Below are 19,098 nucleotides of genomic sequence, written 5' to 3'. Positions count from 1 at the left end.
TTCTTTGGGAAAAAACCCAAAACAGTCTAAACTTAGAACCATAAAAGCAAAATAGACTATGTAAAATCCTTTAAAAATTTTTTTTAATTCCCAAGAGTTTCTTTGGGAGTACTGCAGTAAGTTATTGTGTAGATTCACCACATTTATTTTTCCACAGTATGCAGTAGGAGTGGAGTTTAGGGTGTTTTTTTCCTTTGCCTTTTTGGGCTAAGGAAGGAAAAGGGCAAAAGGATAAGAAGAAAAAGGTTAAAAAAAGACCTTTAGTGCTGTTAGGAAATCATTATATGCAGAAGTCAAAACCATGTTGACGTATATTTTAGATGATTGCTTTAGCTTTGGCAGATAGGAGAATGTAACTACAAAGTTGTTAATGGTTTATTTCAAAATTGTTAAATATTTCTCTGAGTGGTGTAATGTAACAATTTCATTGCACTGAAATTAGCACTCTGGTTGGTACAGCTTTCCAATTTTACTTGTCATGCTAGTGAAAGAGACAGTAATTTGAAACCTAAAATAATCTTTTTAATCACTTGACAAAAGTGACACTCACCTTAATTATAGAAAGGTTTATATGTGAACATGTTCCATTTGCACTCAAAATGGAAGTCAAATTAAAAGGCAGATGTGTGGAATTAACAAAATTAAACTTGACATCTACTGTAAATGCAATCCCTGACAATTTTTTTAATGTGAGCCCAGAAGAGGCATTAAAAAAAAAAAAAAAACAAAACCAAAACCCCGAATAATTTAAACTACCCAAACGGCAAAAGATAGTTTATCAGTGTCTGTTAGAAACAGGTCAGTTACTGTAACTTTTAAAATATTAATGGAAAAATGTAATTTGAGCAACAGGACTGAAAGAATTGTGAGCCAAGAAACATGTTTTTGTTTTTAAATGTTGCTGTTCTTTCAAAGCTCAGATTATTCTGTTGTGACCATTAAATGTGAAAACAATCACAAATTATAATCTTCCAAGGTGGAATCAGTCTTTTGGATGCTAATGGCAGATTTAAATTGTCTTCTGCCTCAGCTTTAATAAGATTGGCAAGCAGATGATTCCAGAGCCCTGCTTTCCTGTATGGCATTCGAACTGTGTCTCCAAACTTGAAGCCACAATTCCCACCCAATGTGTGTGGGAATTGTGAAGAGAGACAAATGCCTGGAACAGGAGCTTCTCACTGGAGTAGGAGGGTGGTGGCACCCAGAGCTGCATGAGTGGAAATGCTTGTCCTCTGTTCAGTGGCAGAGGGGGCTAGGAAGAACCTGTCATCTGAACTTGTGGAGTAACACTTGTTTTGCCCTAAATCTAAGGTAGCACTGCCACTTGCAAGCTAAAGTTGACAGCACTAGCTCAAATCTAAACAACAAATTTACATTACCTTGGTGAATCATTTCTAGAGAAAGACATGTCAAGACCGAAGATCTTGCTTAAAAATGGGTATGGGGCAAAGGTCTGAAAGATTGTCAGATGGATTAAGCAAATAAGAAACCTGTTGAAGGTACTTTTTAGTAAGACATAGTTTTGTTTGTTTCTGGAATAAATAGTTTCTAGAAACTTCTGTTTGAATAGTCATGTTAAGTGATGTAATCAGTCTTAGCTCAGCACTACTAGCCATAATGGCATGCAGCTTTAAACATCAAAATATTGCCTTGATTAGGAAGCAGAAACTAAAGAAAGAAAAAGAAAATATGCATAAGAAAGCAAATTCTTTATGTACTACTTTTAATACTTGGCTGTATACTGTGGAAAAACCATTCAGTGTGGAAAATGAACAAAACCTAGTTAAAAAAAAACCTGACAAGCAGATGTCATTGAGGTGGCTGGTTTTTTAGCTGTAAAAGCTGAATCAAGCACATATGAATTTTCACCTTTTTATGTTTTCTGACACCTGATGAGCCTCTGCAGTGTACTGTTGGAGCTTACAGACACCCCTGTACTTCAACTGCAGTTTATTTTGCTGAAGCAACTCCAACTGTGGAAAGAAAATTACTGTGTGTGACCACAATGCTTCATTAACCCATTATATATATATATATATATATATATATATATATATATATATATATATATATATATATAGCCTTGGTAATATTCTGCAGAAGTCTTTGCAAATTCTTAAACTAAAGCTAGGAAGTGATGATGGTGAGACAAACATAGAGTATCTCTAGTGGTGGTAAGCAAAAGTGGCTAAAACTGCTGAAGTGGAGCAGCTGCTGACATGGAATAAACATCCTTTACCCATGTGTATGCACACAGTATATACCCAACCATGCCTACCACAGCACTAAGGCCTGTGTATCTCTTCAGGCTTTAGGTAACTGTCCCTAATCCCTTGAAAGTCAGTGAACAGCACTGTGCTGGGTCAGCTTGGAAGTTTGCCCTGCCAATATAGGGCAGATCGGGTTCTTTTAAAGGGTCTGGATAGTTGTGACTTAAGCACCAGCAATCACACCATTTCTTCAGAAGACTGGTTTGTTCTTTGTGTCAAGGGTGATAAGCATTCACCCTGCAACTAACTTTAGTATGACTAACAGAGCTTTACTAAATCTGTAACTCTTGTAAAAATTAACATTATAAATAGGATTTGGAAATAAGCTGTGAGGTTTGAATTTGAATACCTGAACTATTTTCATACTGACCAGCTGTATAGTCATATTTGTGCAGCATTTTATTCAAAAACAGTTGGGTTTTATGTATAAAGAACTTTTAAGTTTTCATTTTTTTTTCCTAGGAGTCTTAGTGCTGAAGTCCCTTCAAGATGTGTGGAGTCAGGGAAAGTTTTGTTTACACTCAGCAGAAAGGGTACCATCCTGATGATTTAATCCCTTTGAATGTCTCAAAATCCTTAAGACTATAAAGCACTTATTAGAATATACAAGAATTGGGCCAATATCTGTTGTGCTTCCTGCAGTGTACCAAGTTGTACGATTTTTAAGAAATCCTATTAAAATACCAAATGAGATTTGAATCTCTGTACCCATATGCTAAATTGCAAAACTGGAGCATAGGACAAAAGGTCACTGTTTTATTTATTAGAGTTATGGAGCTTTCTTTGTTAATTATGCATTCATCCAACCCTGACTATACATCCATCTAGTTTAATTAAGTCATTTAGAGTGCTTATCCCATATTTAGAACTTAAACTTTTTTGAATGATGTGATTAAGCATAATGGTTTTTGACATAAAAAGACCATCATTAAATGCTATCTTCTGTGTGCATATCTTCTTTATCATGCTTGTAATGCTCTGCAGAAGTTTTAAAATGTATTTCTGATGGTATGAATATGCTGAATCTTCTTTTTGTATTGAACATAGATGTGCAATGGGATCTCACGTTTTTGTTAATTCTTGCATTTGCCATGTTTTTTGTTTCTCTTTTTCAACTAGGAAAAAAGTGTGTCCTAGAATGGTTTGGGTTGGAAGGAACCTTAAAGATCATGTAGTTCCAACTACCTGCCATGTAGCAGGAATACTTTCTGCTAGACCAGGTTGCTCAAAGCCCCAACCAGCCTGGCCTTGAACACTCTCAGGGCTGGGGCATCCACATCTTCTCAGGGCAGCCTCAGCCCAGAGTGCACTCAGCAGTGCTCACCATCACCTTATATCTAATCTAAACTTAGTCTCTGTTTGAAGCCATTCCCCCTTGTTCTGTCACTACATGCCCTTGTGAATAGTTTCTCTCTTTCTTATGGGCTCTCTTCATGTACTGGAAGGCCACAATTATCTACTGCATTTACTTAATATGAATCAACAAAACAACAAAGTCTTCTACTTGGTTGTGATTTTAGTAGTGTGGATTTTGTGGTTTATATTATCTCTTGAAGCAATTCCTCAGCTTAAAGAGAATTTAATAACTTGCAATGCATTTTTTTTAATTGCTGCACTTTAATTACCCTCATCTACATATTTGTATGTTTAATTTTTCCCAGCCTCAAACACTTAGAACAAAGCCAGTACAAGTCGTATCTCCTGCTAAGAAAGTTCAACTAGGAAGAAAATAGAATTTCATCTCAAGGTTCCATTAAACTTTCAACTAGGAAGAATTAAATAATTCTGATTATTGCAGTTTAGATCTGTGAAAGTCTCCTCAGAGCTGTGATTTTGCTTTTTGATCTTGCTCTCAAAAAATAATCAAAGCTGCTTTATATAGGAGCCTTAATTTGTATTCTTTTTCATTCTCTATAGGGTTTTAAAAACTTTTTCAAAAAAAGTTTTTTTTTTTTAATCCTATGCCTAAAATTAAAAGATGAAATCTAAATAGTTCCTTGAGAGAAATGAGTTGTAGCTCCTTCATATTAAAAGCTAAAAAAGGGCTCTCTGCAAATGTGGTGTTCAAACTCTGTTTGTTTTCTAAATGTCAAACTGCAAGACGAGTTTATTTAAATACTTTCTTGGTGTTACTTGTTGACACAGTTTTCTGAGTTCCCATCAGGGTGTCATTTGATCACTGTTAGGAAAGGTGTAAATTAGACAACAGCAGCAACCAAGAAAAAAATATTGAGAATCTAAGAGCTGGAACAGTTTGGGTGGCCTATAAATACTTGTCATCGTTGTGTTTCACACTCTTGGGTCTTGGCTGAAGCATGCCTTCCATATTGAACTAGAGACTAGATTGAATTAAATTTATATAAGCTTTGTTGACTGCATTGCAGCATTGTGATGGTCTAAAAACTGTTGTTGCTCAGATCAGTCAGGCTTTCACTGCCTTGATTTTTTTAGATTACCATGCATGTATGTACAGGTATCTACAGTCACACATCTGTCTATATAGATAGATAGATCAAGTATGTATGTGTATACATGAGTATATGTAAATGCACTCACCTATAACCTGTAACTGGAATCTTGCTGCTTTTTTGTACTCCTGGTGGCTGCCAGTGCAGGTGGAGATTTTTCTGCTGCATTTATGCCAGACTTCAACCCCCAAAATCCCACCAGTCCCACATGTGCTCTGACTTTAACTTCTTCATGGGCTTTTCAAACAACCCTTGCCTCCCTTCCACTGCCCAGATATCAGTTGCTGAAGTTTCCCTCCCTTTTATTTATGTGGAGAAGTATACTTGTGCCAGTTATTCGGTGCACTCATTGACCCGCCTGTGGCTTGACTGGAGAAAGAGATGCCTTTTTAGTCTTGCACCTTGTTTGATCTAGGGAGGAAACAGTATTGCTTGGTTGTAGAAAATAACATGTTTAGATGTATAAAACAAGGCTGTATTGTCTCTTCCTGTTCTATCACAAAGTCTGCTTTTTCCTAGGAGATGGTGGAGAACTTTTCTCATGGTGGGGATAGGGGAAGAAGTGAGGAGGAAGGGATCTCAAGAAAAAAAAAATGCACTAAAGGAGAATAGAAAAGAAAAAGGTGGCACCTTAAAGGATGATAGTTTTATCTGAAATAAGAGTTAAGGAACATTATTTGAAAGAAAAATGCTCTAATGTTGGCTAAACTGATTTAGTGGCCCACAATATAATGGAGGACATATTTGATAGCAATATACTCTTAAAAACAAGGGTAATTTTTTATTTCATCAAGCAGAGCTTGTATCTGGTTAAAATGTATCCAACATTATAGAAAGTACAAAGTATTGCTCTGGAGACTTAAAGTTGTATGAATATAATATTAATTATTCCTTTTCTGTATGTTCTTGTTTACAGACCAGTCTTTCCATATGGGGATGGGGAAGTCTTGGCCTTGTGCTTTTTCTAGTAACTTTTGGACCCTTCGCTATATTTTACTTTGCATTTTATATCCTCTGCTTTGTGGGTGGGTAAGTATATTACTTAGTGTTTTGTTTAATTTGCTGTGAAAGTAAAATTTTAATGGGTGTGTTAGCAAAGAGCTTGCTATGTACTTCTGAAGTGGCTTTATGTAATTATTGTTTCACCATTTGAGCACTTCTTTATGAGCGAAATTTTTGTAATTGAAATCCCAATTTAGCTATTTTTAGTGGATGTTAGAGGACAAATGCTCACATAAAAACAGTGGTAAATTCAGTTCCTACTTTTTATTAGTGTCAGTTCTTTTCCCAGGTACTTCTAAGTACTTATGTTTCCTTTTCTATCACAATCTCATTTTCCTATCTAAGGCACTTGATTAATGGGAGTGAATGTTATCCTGTGTGTGTGGAAATAATGCTACACTTTGAACAAGTAGATCAGTTCATCAGCTGTAGACTTTTCATATGTTATCTATATAGGCAGGAAGGGAGCAAATGTGAAGTAGCACCATTATTACATTGTATATTATGATGTTTGCCTTGTAACCATTAAAACATTTTTAATGGCAAGTTAGAATGGCTTAGTGGGATATTCTTTTTACCTTCTTATTTGATACCATACAGAATGTATGTATATTCCTGTATATCTCATAAAAATGTAATAGAGTGTAGTAGCTAGAATTAGAACTGCTACACTTGGGTTTCAACTGTATTAGGCTTGGTATTTCATCTCTGAGAAATCAGAATAGTCAGTCTGTTACAAAAAGGATTTAGTTAAGGTAAAACTAACTTGAAGTAAATACTTTTATCTTGTTAAGTCTTGATACAGGTATGGTTTGCATATTTTGTTATCTGTTTGTCCAGGGCAAAAGTCAGAGTTTATCCAAAGGGCAAGACTGCATCTGCTTGCTGTTTTGTCTTACCACTTCCTTAGTACTTGCAGTATGGAAAATGACATGGAATAATAATTTCTTAAGACACTATCCTTCATTCTTGCACAGTTTCAGCTGTTTGGTTTTTCAAGGCTAACAGTCAAAGCAGGGTCTCAGAGCATGTCTGAAGTCAGCCACAGTTTGGCACCATTAAACTGTATGTGGTGCCTGAGCTCATTCATTCTCAAGTCAGCTCTCATATTTCTTTGCTGTGGTTATTGGGCTGCTTTGATTCATTTTTGTAGCTAGTCAGTAAACATTGATCTTGTTAAGGATAAATTCATCTAGTGGTAGTGCATCTGTTGGAGCAGAGTGTTTACTTACATGTATAGATGTGAAGTCTAAGCCCTTGCAGTAGAATGTCATCACTTCATTATTTCATATACATCTTGGCTGTGGCTGTGATCTGGCCCTTTTTTACACTGTTAATCTTTTTCAGAGTGACACACTTTAACATTCAGCACACAGAACTGTGAGTGCTAACTAGGCCAAATGGGTTTATATCTAAATTATTCTTGCTTGCTTCTTTTTTTTTTTTTTAATTAATTTTCCTGATGTTTCACAAAATGCTTGGTCATTCTTCTGTTAGAAACAAACAGAAATTGTTACTTCATAATTTTTGCACTTATAATTAGCAATTATATGTCATAACATCATCTATATAAATTTAGAAAACAAAACTTCAGTTTTGGTTCATGATTATAATGGTTTCCATAATATTTACTGTACACTTCTCTGAAGTAAAATAGCTATTTTGGACATGGATTTTTTGTGATTGAATTTTTTGTTGAAACTTGGAGTTCTTACCCAATTTCACATAGTCTTCTAGGTCTTTATATTTTGTTCAAAAAAGAAGTGGCCTGTGTCAAAGCTTTCTGACTCCCAGTAGCCAGAAGTCCAGCTTCTGTCCCATTTTGCAGTTTTAACAGAAGAAAATGCTGAATCACAGCTGGTCGCAGTCTTAGTATTGACCTAAGCACTTAAATAATATATCAGTGAGCTGTGCAGGAAGACAATGGTGATGCTGTATCTGTGTCAATGTAATCAATCTGTTTATACCGTTTAACTCCTATAATGTGCTGATTATTTATTTTTGATATGCATTCAACTCTGTGATTGCACAGATGACTTGTAGTAAACGTACTATTGGTTTTGGTGTAGATGGAAGAATACTGAAACCATTTGTATATATGAACAAAAGTTCAAAATCACAATTTCTCTGTATTTCATTTTGTTTTGTTTCAAGACTGATTTAGAAAATGTTAGTCTTTTTCCATTCAGTGATCATTCACTTAGGGAACTGAGCTCAAAAGCAGGAGGCTAAAGATAGATACTCTTTATTTAACCTGTGTAGAGTATTACAGGGTGGTATTCTTTTTTCTTCTCATTCAAGTACTGGTGTAGACCCCTTTAACTGAATGCTGAGCCTGTCTGTTACCATCTGCCTTTCCTGCTAGGAGTGTTTAATATCTTTTTCTTTCCCTCTTTCAGCCCTAAGGAGGTGAAATAAAAATGATGTGAATTGTGGTTTTGCCAAATATAAAAATTGAAATTTCTTGGAAATTTCAATTGACATTTCTTGAAATCAATTGCTTTGCCATTTAAAAATATTTGCTCTGTCATCAAATCCCATCATTATCGATACTCAGTTACATCCATGTATATGTGACTGTCTGGCTCCATTAATGATTGTAACTGCTGACCAAATCAGGAATGGTTCTGTAGCTGCTTTTTGACTTTCACAAAGCATTCAGCTGAGACTGTTACTTTTCAGACTTGAGGGGAAAGTTATAAATCTGTGGTCTTCATTTTTTTAATATTTTTCCTTTTTTCTGTTGTTAATCTACCCTTGAAAAAGCTGGCCATCCAGTAATCTTTGGAAAAAAATTTTTTAAATGAAGCAAAATTCAATCTTTTCCTTGTTCTGGTCTATTCATTTACAGAAGACTACGGAAGATTTCTCATTCATGTATTGAAAATCCTCTTGATGAATTAAATAAGCATTTACACTAGAAGATTCAGGTTAGCTAACAGATGTCCTGAATGTTCAGGCTATGTATCCTTCTCTAATGCTCACAAGATTTTACATTAGAGAATAAAGTGTGTTAGTTTCTGCCAGAGAAGAAGCAGGTCCCAGCACATCAAGCATAAAACTGATAATACTTCAAGGCATCTAAGAAGATTAGCCTTTTTTAAACCATATTGGTGGTATTAGTATTTTTGAATGAGTCATTAACTTTAAAAGTATCAAAATATTTGAGAGAAAACAGAGATATAATCTATAGGTAGTTATTTCCAAGGCGTCATTCTTTGTGAATAAAAGAAGAGAAGCAAGTGGCTGATAGATGTTTGAAGTTAAAGTTGATTTTAGGCCAAACTTGAGTATACGGTTTTCTTTAAAAGACAACTGAAGTTTCTAATAGCAGTCACAGATAATAAAAAGAAAATCCAAACTTAAATAATTAAAAACAAACCAAAACATTAGAGAAACTAATACTGTGATTTTTCTAAGCAAGTTCTTGTCTGTGAACTCTGATAGGTGTTATGAATTTAAAGTTGCAGGCAGCAGGGGGGCAATTCAACCTGCTTTTATTTCTTACTGTCATATGGCAGGTAAGGATGGCTGTAATGGAGTTAGAGTTTCCAGTGAACTCCTCTTATACCTTGTCAAGTTACTGATAATAATTTGAGTAGCTTTTTTTTCTTTCCCTCTTTCATGGAGTTAACAACACAGCTTCTGAATTACTGGGCCTCTGGGGGGCTTAAAAAGAATTTTTTTAATTTTGGGAATTAAAACCTTTAAATGGCATATTTTAGCTTGGATAGGATTTTTTCTGTAGTCTTCTAAGCGAGAGTATCATATATCAACAGCAATCTATATTAAAAGAACATATTACTTCAGCACATTTCTGGCCTGGAATAGCTTTGTAAGTTCCTGTGGTCACAAATGCTGGTCAGCTGGCCTTTAAATGGAATGCTTTGAAATTTGTGTAAAAAACTGTGTGCGTTTAGCCATCCCAAGATTAATCTATTTCCTTTTTTTCTTTGCTTGCTATTTCAAAGGCTACATCCTCTGCTTATGCTAGAATTGGGACAGACACTGTGCTTTTGTCTACTTCTTAGTAAAGCCAGCTTGATGTTCATGTGTTCTTGTGCCCTAGTGTCATAAGCTGTAAATAAATTCTTGCTGTTCTAGAAGGGTAAGCACAATGTCTAAACATGTGCAGTGGTTAGTTATGCTTGCTGCATCAGTTTATTTCTGCAATGTGATTTTGTGGCTTACGCTACAGTGGAGCAACCTACAGAGTTTATTTCTCCATAGTGTTGGAGACTCTTCATATAAAAGCAACCAAAGCACCTTCTGTATGTACCCCTTTTCCCAAGTGCTGATGTTTGTGAGCACAGGCAGTGTGCCATCACAGCAGGCACACTGTAGCATAGGCAATGCTACTTAGATCTTCTGTGTGGTAAGAATATATCAAGACAGACAGTACAAGACTGGGAAGCTTCATACTTAGGGTTGTGTCAGTTATTTTGAGCAGCATGTTACAGTGTGAAAAAGCACGAGAGTAAACAGTGAGGATTATCATGTTTTGTCATTTTATAACTTTCCGTTAAATATTTTCTAGAGGTGAGAAAATGTGGCTGCTGTTGTACCTGGTCTTTCTTTTTCCATTGTAGGGGTTTTGTGGTTACTCTTTTATTTGGAAAAAGCAATTCAGAAAAATACCTTGAGCAGTGTGAACATTCATTTCTCCCTTGTACATCGGTTGGGATCCCTAAGGTAAGGAAGGTTTTCTGGTATTAACTTATAGATCAGATTTTATAACTTGTTTTTAAGTTTTATAACTTGTACATTAAGTTTTAATGTAAGTATTGTGCCCATTTCTCAAGGTAAAAGAGACTGCTTTTATCTTTTGAGTCAGCTGCAATGTGTAAATGAAATGACATATTTTTCCTTTATGAAATACAATTTTTAAATAGTTATGGAAAGTTTGATTTAAGTATTGTTTCTTCATTGTGAGAAGTGAGTATGATATGAGTGGCTAATATCTGTGAGGAAATTACTAAACCATTCCTTTCGAGACTGTTTGTGTGTCTTGATTTGTTTTGGGGGATAGTAGCTCTTCCTTGCTTTTTTGTGCAAGATTGTCATGACCTACTGTCACTACTGAGGTGTCTTCCATTACTGGATCTGTAGTCTCTCCACTTTTGATTGTGATCAAAAATTTGCCTGCCTAACTAAGAAAGTCAAACTGTTACAAAGTCTAGATTTGCAGTGCTTCAAGGATGTAGAGGTCATCTTTGTCTCTCTTAAAGACCAAGCAAAAATTCTGGAAAGGCATAGATGAATACAGAGCAGCAGTGAAATCTACTTTTCAGCTCTGTTCGTGTCTGAATACCTAACAGACACATAGTTTTGGTTGATGGAGCCAAGTTCCTAACTGAATAAATCTGTATCTGTTTAGTACAGAAGAAGTTGTTAAAAGCCAGGAAGTAGAATTTCTAGGAATTCCTGGTTTATGAACCAATGCCATCCTCTTAGGTCAGAAGTTTAGATATATCTTGGTCTAATCCATTTGCACTTGTCAGAGTAAACACTTTAACCCAAAGATTGCTAATTATAGTAAATTTAATCTCACAGCTATTCTGACTGAAGCATCCTGTTATTTCTTAGCTATCAGTTCACTACACTTCATGTCTGTCAAAGGGGGTGAATGTTCAGCATTATCAGTGGCACATAGAAATTTACCTTGAGATTCAGCAGTATGTTTTCTAGTCACAGAACTTTTTCTGTGACTGGTTCATTGCTCATTTGGTGAGTGGCCTTTTTGCTTAAGTCTTTTAATATTTTAAAATCAATCTGAAAGTATACCCTAAACTTTAAACTAAGGTCACTGCTCCAGATGAAAAGTACAAAGGTTAAGGCTGAAAAAAGAAAAGTCAGCAGTCAGTTAATGTTTCTGTTCTGTTAATGAAACCTCATTTTGTATGGCTAAGATTCTTGATGCTATATAGACTTTAGTGCTTCTGTTATATAGGTTGTTACTTAATGTCCTGTGTTTTGGGAGCAGATTTAGAGAAGTTTTTCTGTTTTTTAAATTTCCTCTACATGCTGAAACGTTTTTTTAAGTTAATATTGTATTTTCGGTTCAGTGTGTATGTACTGGTTGCTTTATCAAAGAATAAAATCTTGTGGAGTTTTTTGTGTGCTCTTTGCAAATTCAGTAGTTCGACATCTGATTTGAGTATGGACTATTGACACAGCACTTTCCTCAACTGACCTGTCTCAGCTAATCTCTGGATTTAAGTTTTGTAATACAAAGGTATTTGTTTTTAGCTGACTTATGAAATGCTATTTGAATTTGTTCACCAAATAAAATCTGTTTGTCTTCTACAATAGTGTTTTCTCTTTTGCCACTGCACTAAAGTAGCGTTAACAAGGGTAGGTAAGCTTTGCAGTAGCAGTGCTAGCAGAGATGAGTCCCAGCCAAAACCAAACATGTTGTTTTGTGATTCCTATTTGCTATTTCTGTATTAAACTACTGCTGACTTGTATGGAAAATAATATTTTTAACGTGAATTTTTTTCATGTTTAAAGTCATTTTGGACCTAAGTGGTCTTGAAGAATGAATAGTCTTTCTAGTGGCTGGTGTGTATAGATTATACTTCTTCCATGAACCAAGTACAAGCTGAATTCACCTGAACATGAAATTGTTTTGTGGTAGTCTGAGGAGTAATCTGGTGATATTGGTTCTTTATAAGATGCTCTTTTCATCAGAATTTTGTTGATAGTTTTGGAGCATTTTTGGTACTTAGAGATTTTCTTTAGGCTAGGATAAATGTTCAAATGCTTGATTTTACAGAAATTAGTAATAATACAGAGCATCAAAGCTGAGGCTGGATGTAATGTGTAGAATGTACCATACATTACAACACCAGATCTGGTGCTGATAGGTTTCCTTGATTGCTGCAGATTATATTTACTAGCAAATATATAGTGAATACCTCACATTAAGGAGAATACTTAAGGTACATTTGATGGAACATTGTATACCTTTCTACGATTTGTTTGTTTGTTTGTTTGTTTATATACAAACAGGGAGGCTTAAAAATTAGGTTTAGACTTGCTTTTCATTTTGCAAGTCACATATAACTTCTCTGTCATCAGCCTACAGGATGATGCAATAATGAACTGGCTCTGCATGATATACAGTTGTCTGTAGGCTTGTATTAAAACAATGTTGAGTGAAAGGTAAATTTATAGCCTTCTGAACTGTTAACTTGAATGCTACTTTCACTTGAAATTACAATTTCACCCCAACTTCAACAGAAGTATCAAATGTTTGGTTATGCTAGTTGATATCTCTAAGCTTTACCCAAAAGACCAAGAGTAGGCTTGGTACAATGTTGCCAAAGTACAGTAAGAAAACAGTGATAACAACTTACAAGCAGTAGTTGTATGTTGGATCCCTAAATAGTCTTGGAGTCTCTTTGAGTCAGTGGGTCATATCCTATGTCACAGATTTGAGGCAGATGTGTAAATCCCCTATGTCTTGTCCGCTCATGAAACCCTGCAATTGAGGAAATATTAGGGCAGTCTAAATGAGGCATATTTCATATTTGACTGTTAGCTAACAGTGTCAAAGAGAGCTTCAAAAATATGCATTAGTGCAGTGAAACAAAAGTCTGAAATAACTCAGTCAGTGCAGTTAGATGCTTGTGGAGCTGGATTTGTTTGTGCTGCATCTCATTTTGTGGAGTCTATGTCTTGTGTTCCTCCCAGGTGATTCCTCCCTGCTTAAAATGAAGCAAGGAGAGGTGTCAAATGTAATAATAACAAGTGATACCCATTTTTCCTGACCAATGATTTAATACTGGTAGAGTGCATCAGACTAATTGTGAGTGAAGTGACAGTCAAATGGGACAGTTGTCATGTGAGTTGGGTCCTTCCTTTAAGTCTGTCTTCTGTGTCAGCATCTGGAAGGCAGAAGTAAAACCAAAAGTGCTTTCCAAGTGAGACTAGAGTCAGCTGTTGTACCTATAATGGAATAAAAGCACATACTCTAAAATTTAGACATCTCAAAAGCAAATTAAATTATACTGCAGGCACATAAAGATTTCACTGGAGATAAAGAATATGAAAAATGGTCTAACCTTGTAGTTGGCTCTGCTTTGAACAGAAGGTTGGACAAGATGAATTCCTGAAATCTAGGTCAAAACCTGGATCCTGTGAGCATATGAACATTGAAATTTTTTATCATGTAATCTTGAATATTCTCTGTGTCCCTCTTTTTCTTGTGCCTGCTGCTGTTTTTGCTGCTCTATTTTCCTCTCTGTTTTCCAAATGTGGCTTTATGCATGCAGTCCTTCAAGATTATTTTGACAGTTTTGTCTGGTAATTTGTACTATTCTGTGCTTAGTAAAAATGTTTAATTATTTGGCCCTGTATAATTTTGGTGGTTTTGACACAATCAACACAAAAATACTTGGCAAATTCATTAGTGGATTAGTGCAAATTCATTGGTGGAATATGCTAATTGTTTGAATGTGACCCATTCAAATTTGTATTAAAGTAGCATTGAAGGTCCGCTTGGCTTGAAAGTTAAAAAATATACAGAATTTTGCAACAAAGTATTTCTGTGTTGTGATACAGGGTTGCTTAAATAGGAGGATGATTTTTTTTCTGGCCTCAGGTATTTCACTGCCATTCATCGTTAACTGATTTGAATGAGAGATACTTAGGGTGAGTTTTATTCACATAGAATAAAAACCTTGGATATATGGTTTATAATTCCTTCATTTATGGTTTTGGCAGTTCTTTTTTTTTTCCAATATAGTCATAACTTTCTCTCTAGATCAAAGAAATTACTGGTTTATTTGAACTATTGTGTAAGTTGTTGGGTTGTTATTTCTGTGAAAATAGAGGAGTTTATTGCTGATTGCATTGAAATTTTGTAGAAAGATGCTACATTAGTCCACTTGAGAGAAGCACTGATAAAGGGAGTTCTTCTTCAGTATGTCACTTTCCAAAAGTCAGCTCTGATGAGGTCATTCTTGGACTTAACTGCTTTGAGATGCAAATCCTTCTATAAAGTAATTTCTTTCCCTCCTCATCAATTACTTTCCAAAGGCTCATCTGTTGTGTAGCAACGGTACAAAAAAAGTAATTTCTCTTCTGGCATATAGAATAAACTGAGGTGGATAAAGAAACCAAAAACCCAACTGAAAATTATCTGCCTGAGATTGTACAGTCAAGTTCTAGCAGGAGGGGAACTGGAGCCTTGCACAAAAACTACCTTGTGCTGTTGTTGTGTCTCCCCCTTCCCTCCTTTCCTAACTATTTGAGTTTTATTTCCTTCTGATTTAGTAATTTAGCAAACGCTTGCTCCTTTATATATAGCAAGAAGTAGGTTTTCAGGAGTTTGTTGTCATTATGTACTATATAGAGAAAAATACAGAAAATATTGCTTCCAAGAGAGGTGGTGGCCCTGTCCCTGGAAACATTCCAGGTCAGGTTGAACAGGGCTCTGAGCAACCTGATGTAGCTCAAGATGTCCCTGATCATTGCAGGGGGCTTGAACTAGACCTTCCAACCCAAATAATTGTTTGATTCTATGATTATATCTTCTGTATAAATTATAATACTATAGAAAATATATAAAGTCACTACTGGGTGTATACATATATATCATAAGCAGTAGAGCTGTTTTTTAATTAGAGCTCAACCCTACAAAATTACATTTCCCAATCTCTTTCAAGTGCATAGAAGAAATGAAACGTGAAGCCAGACCTATTAAGATTGACAGAAGACTGACAGGTGCAAATATAATTGATGAGCCTTTACAACAGGTAAGTTCTAACCAGGACTATTTATTTTTTACTTTATTACTTTGCAAGTATTGACTGTGTAATGCAGAAGTAGTTGAGTGACAAATAGAATTTCAAAATTTTACCATATATGAGAGTGATAAATGAAAAACCCATGGGAGATGGGCCAGGACATTGGGCAATATATGAGTATGTTTTTGGTATATTTTATTTTCACAGTGTAGTGGTGATAAAAACAATGTGTGCAAACCAGTCTGAAAACAAGTTTCAGTGTGTGAATTTTACGGTTTCACTCCCAGTTTCGTAATGGAAAAGGAGTATTGTTCACTCTGGTAACCCTTTAGAAAAACTACTATTGTGTTATCTAGCACAAAAAACTGTTGTATATTTCTTTTGTCCTTTTTCATTAGCTCTTTTTTTTTTTAATTTTCAGGTAATCCAGTTTTCCCTGAGAGACTATGTGCAGTATTGGTATTACACACTAAGTGATGATGAATCCTTTCTTCTGGAAATTAGGCAGGCTCTTCAGTATGCACTTGTTCAGTTTTCTGCCAGGTAAGATTTGTTTTTACTTACATCAATATACTGTGGGTTGTATGGTAGTAGGTAAGTGGTTAGGTTTATCTGCTAGAATAGTTCACTGCATTTTACAGAAAGAACATACAAAAATTTAAGATTTTAATATAAGAAATACGATCTTTTGTAGGTCCCCTAGGGAAATAATGGAGATGGCAGGGTTGAAGTCATAATCTCTTGCAAAATGGCCATTTCAAAATGTAGATTGTCTAAAATCACTGAACTGCTTTTATTTTTTTCTTTTTTACAACTTAAGTATTAAGTTTGTGAATCATTACTTCTTTGTATTCTTCATGTAAAGAGTAGGGCCACTCCCAAGGTAAGTCTGAATTCAGTCCAAAAGTCTGAATTCAACATACGTATCACCTCAGATAATTTTTAGAAGCAGTATGACTCTTCCATATGTAAGAACAATGGGTATTTTAGAAAGAATAGGAGTCTGGAAAGTGAAATAGAATGTCACATATGCAAACTTTTTTTTTTAAAACAGGATTGATTGAGGACAAATGGATAGTTTGTTAATTCCCCTTATTTCTGCTGCTGTTCCCTGCTTTCCTGCTACTTGATTAGCAACTTGTCTTGGAAATTCACTTCTTGAGTATGGCTGAGTATTTCTTAGTCCAGATGCCACATGCCTTTATATCCATATACTTGTTTATTCAGTTTTTATTTCTGGTGTTTATCCCACTGTGCTTTCTCTGCAAAAGAGTTTGTGGGTCACCTAAATATAAGTAACTTCTTAGCAATTTTAAGGTGTTATAACCTCCCTCTGTTGACTTGACAATGTAGGTTAGTGTGGTTTTCTGATGGTGGGGGTCAAAGATGGAGAGCTGGGTTTAATACTCGGAAAAATAATTATAATATAAATATAATTATAAATATAATAATATATGATATAGTAAAATAATAAAAATCCTAGAAAACAGTATTGAAATGGTGAAAATGATGCTAAATAAACTGTTACAGCAACCAAACTTATGCATGAAATGGACCTGACTCCCCAGCTTCAGTGTTTTTGTCTGTTTGGCACTGTCCATTTCATTGGACAGTGTTGAGCACTGAGTTTGTGTCAAAGTAGGTCAAATTCTTGCAAGTTTATTTTTCTTTCCTACAGTACTATAGCTCTTCAGAAATAGGCACATTTCCCGTGCAGTTGTGTTCTGCTGTAGAAAGCAAATCAATTTCACAGGCCTGCAGCAGTTCTTCTGCAGAAAAAATAATGTAGTGTATTTATAATGCCTGTAGTTGGACATAGCTGAAACGGTTTAGGTTAGTACCATCACCTGTAGTTCCATACAGCCTGTCAGCTGCTGGGGAGAATGAATACAGTGGGAATTGAGTATTCCCTGACAGCTGCAGCTTTGGGAGCCTGTGGTAAGGCTGCCATCCAGAGGTTTTGTGTGGTTCTGTCTTGTGCAAATGGGGGATCTGGATTGTTTGATCAATGGCCCTTTGGGACAGCTCTGCTTCTTATTTACATGTCTAGATTTTGCAGTAGTCTTCCCTCTCTTCCAGAGTTCCTTATCTCTTTCTCCTTAAGAAAAGAAAGAGTAGGTAAGGGAATAAAGGCAAAAAAAGAAGTGTTGTAGAAGGATTCCTGTTATAACATCTTGAGAGTTCAGGCAATAAAATATTTAGTATGGTGTAAGAGCTATTACTGGCATCAAAGTTCATTAAACCTATAATGCACAATCAGATTGTTAGGTTGCCTAGTAAGGCACAGATATCATAAAAATGCCTCTATCCTTTTCACACCACTAAGGAAGTAGTTTTATGTAAATCTTACAGTGACTATTTTCTGATCTAAACCTATTTGTGTTGTCAGAAGAGTATGCTAAGAACATCATATAAGCTGTGGAATTAATTATTGATAAGATTAGATTGTGTTTAGTTTCAAGTGTGTGTTTTCTCACTGGTACATATTCTGCAAGTTCAGAAGAAAATTATTTTGATTAAATGCCTTCCAAAATTATAGAAAGTATGGCTGAAAAAGGTCTGGAGAGTATTTTAGTTTTATGTTTTGAACTGTTTATATCAGGACTTCTCACAGATACTTGACAGTGTCACAAATCAGAACACCATTCTAGATGCAAATGTTGACTTTCAACTAAATCAAACATAAATATTAATGTGATTCAGGAGTGGTATTTTACAATATTTAGGTTTTCAGTGGATAGGCAATTAGGAGACTGATTTATTTCTTTGCTTTTCCATGTTTACTATCAGTGTGGTTCTTGGCAGGAAGGAATGAGAGGTAAGAATTTATTATTGTTCTTTGTGTTCACAATAAAATAATTACTTTCCATGGATGTCCTTTACTAATAGGTCAAAGGAAACAGACTGGCAGCCTTATTTCACTACACGACTTGTTGATGACTTTGGCACTCATCTTCGAGTTTTCAGAAAAGCTCAGCAAAGGATAGCAGAGAAAGGCAATCAGATGAAAGGTAATCTGAAGTAGTTTTTTATTTGAGTCTAAGTAGGCTGGTCTCTTATGTGTGTGAAATATAGTTTGCTTTATTTTATAATTCAAGTTCTCTCTCAAGTTTCTAGTCTTGACAAAAACATGCTTTTTAAATTTTCTTTTGCATAGATCAAGCTGAGGAACTTGTAGATACATTCTTTGAGGTTGAAGTTGAAATGGAAAAAGAAGTCTGTCGTGATCTAGTCTGCACTTCTCCCAAAGATGAAGAAGGTCTCTCAATATTATCTTCTGAGTAAATCTTTTAGTATGGGCAACTAAATTAAAATACTAACATTTGTGTTCACAATATGAAATGCATTAAAATCTTAGCATATGACTTTCAAAGTGTGGCGATCTACCATACATGTATATTTCCTCTGATTTGTACATATTAATGTGATAACTAAAATGAAGCATGTACCTATGTAAGTCTTCCTCCTTTCATTGGAAAAATTTTAAGATAAAAATATTTTTTCCTGGGAGGGAGGGGATAGTTTTGCAGATTCTTACTACTTTTTCATAGATGTGCCTTCCTTATCACTATTTTGTAGTCTTCCTGCAAAAAGCACTATATTTTT

The 19,098-nt window shown here is 35.2% G+C and overlaps 1 protein-coding gene across 5 annotated transcripts in view; it reads left to right on the top strand.

The window, feature by feature from the left end:
• Positions 1-19,098, top strand: part of SNX13 (sorting nexin 13) — a 65,592-nt gene that overhangs the window by 15,364 nt on the left and 31,130 nt on the right. For all 5 annotated transcript variants that reach the window (XR_011679499.1, XM_071429130.1, XM_071429131.1 and 2 more), the window contains exons 2-7: positions 5,655-5,767; positions 10,330-10,432; positions 15,412-15,501; positions 15,914-16,035; positions 18,382-18,503; positions 18,650-18,751. Coding sequence is in view for 4 of the 5 variants with exons in the window: in XM_071429130.1 (XP_071285231.1) it covers positions 5,655-5,767; positions 10,330-10,432; positions 15,412-15,501; positions 15,914-16,035; positions 18,382-18,503; positions 18,650-18,751 (652 nt within the window). In the remaining variant the exon portion in view is untranslated. The remainder of the gene's footprint in view (positions 1-5,654; positions 5,768-10,329; positions 10,433-15,411; positions 15,502-15,913; positions 16,036-18,381; positions 18,504-18,649; positions 18,752-19,098) is intronic.

This window comes from Agelaius tricolor, unplaced genomic scaffold, assembly GCF_023055355.1.
Source record: "Agelaius tricolor isolate 1412-34295 unplaced genomic scaffold, bAgeTri1.0.p SCAF_6, whole genome shotgun sequence".
Lineage (NCBI taxonomy): Eukaryota > Metazoa > Chordata > Aves > Passeriformes > Icteridae > Agelaius > Agelaius tricolor.
This window is presented reverse-complemented; position numbering and strand designations above follow the sequence as displayed.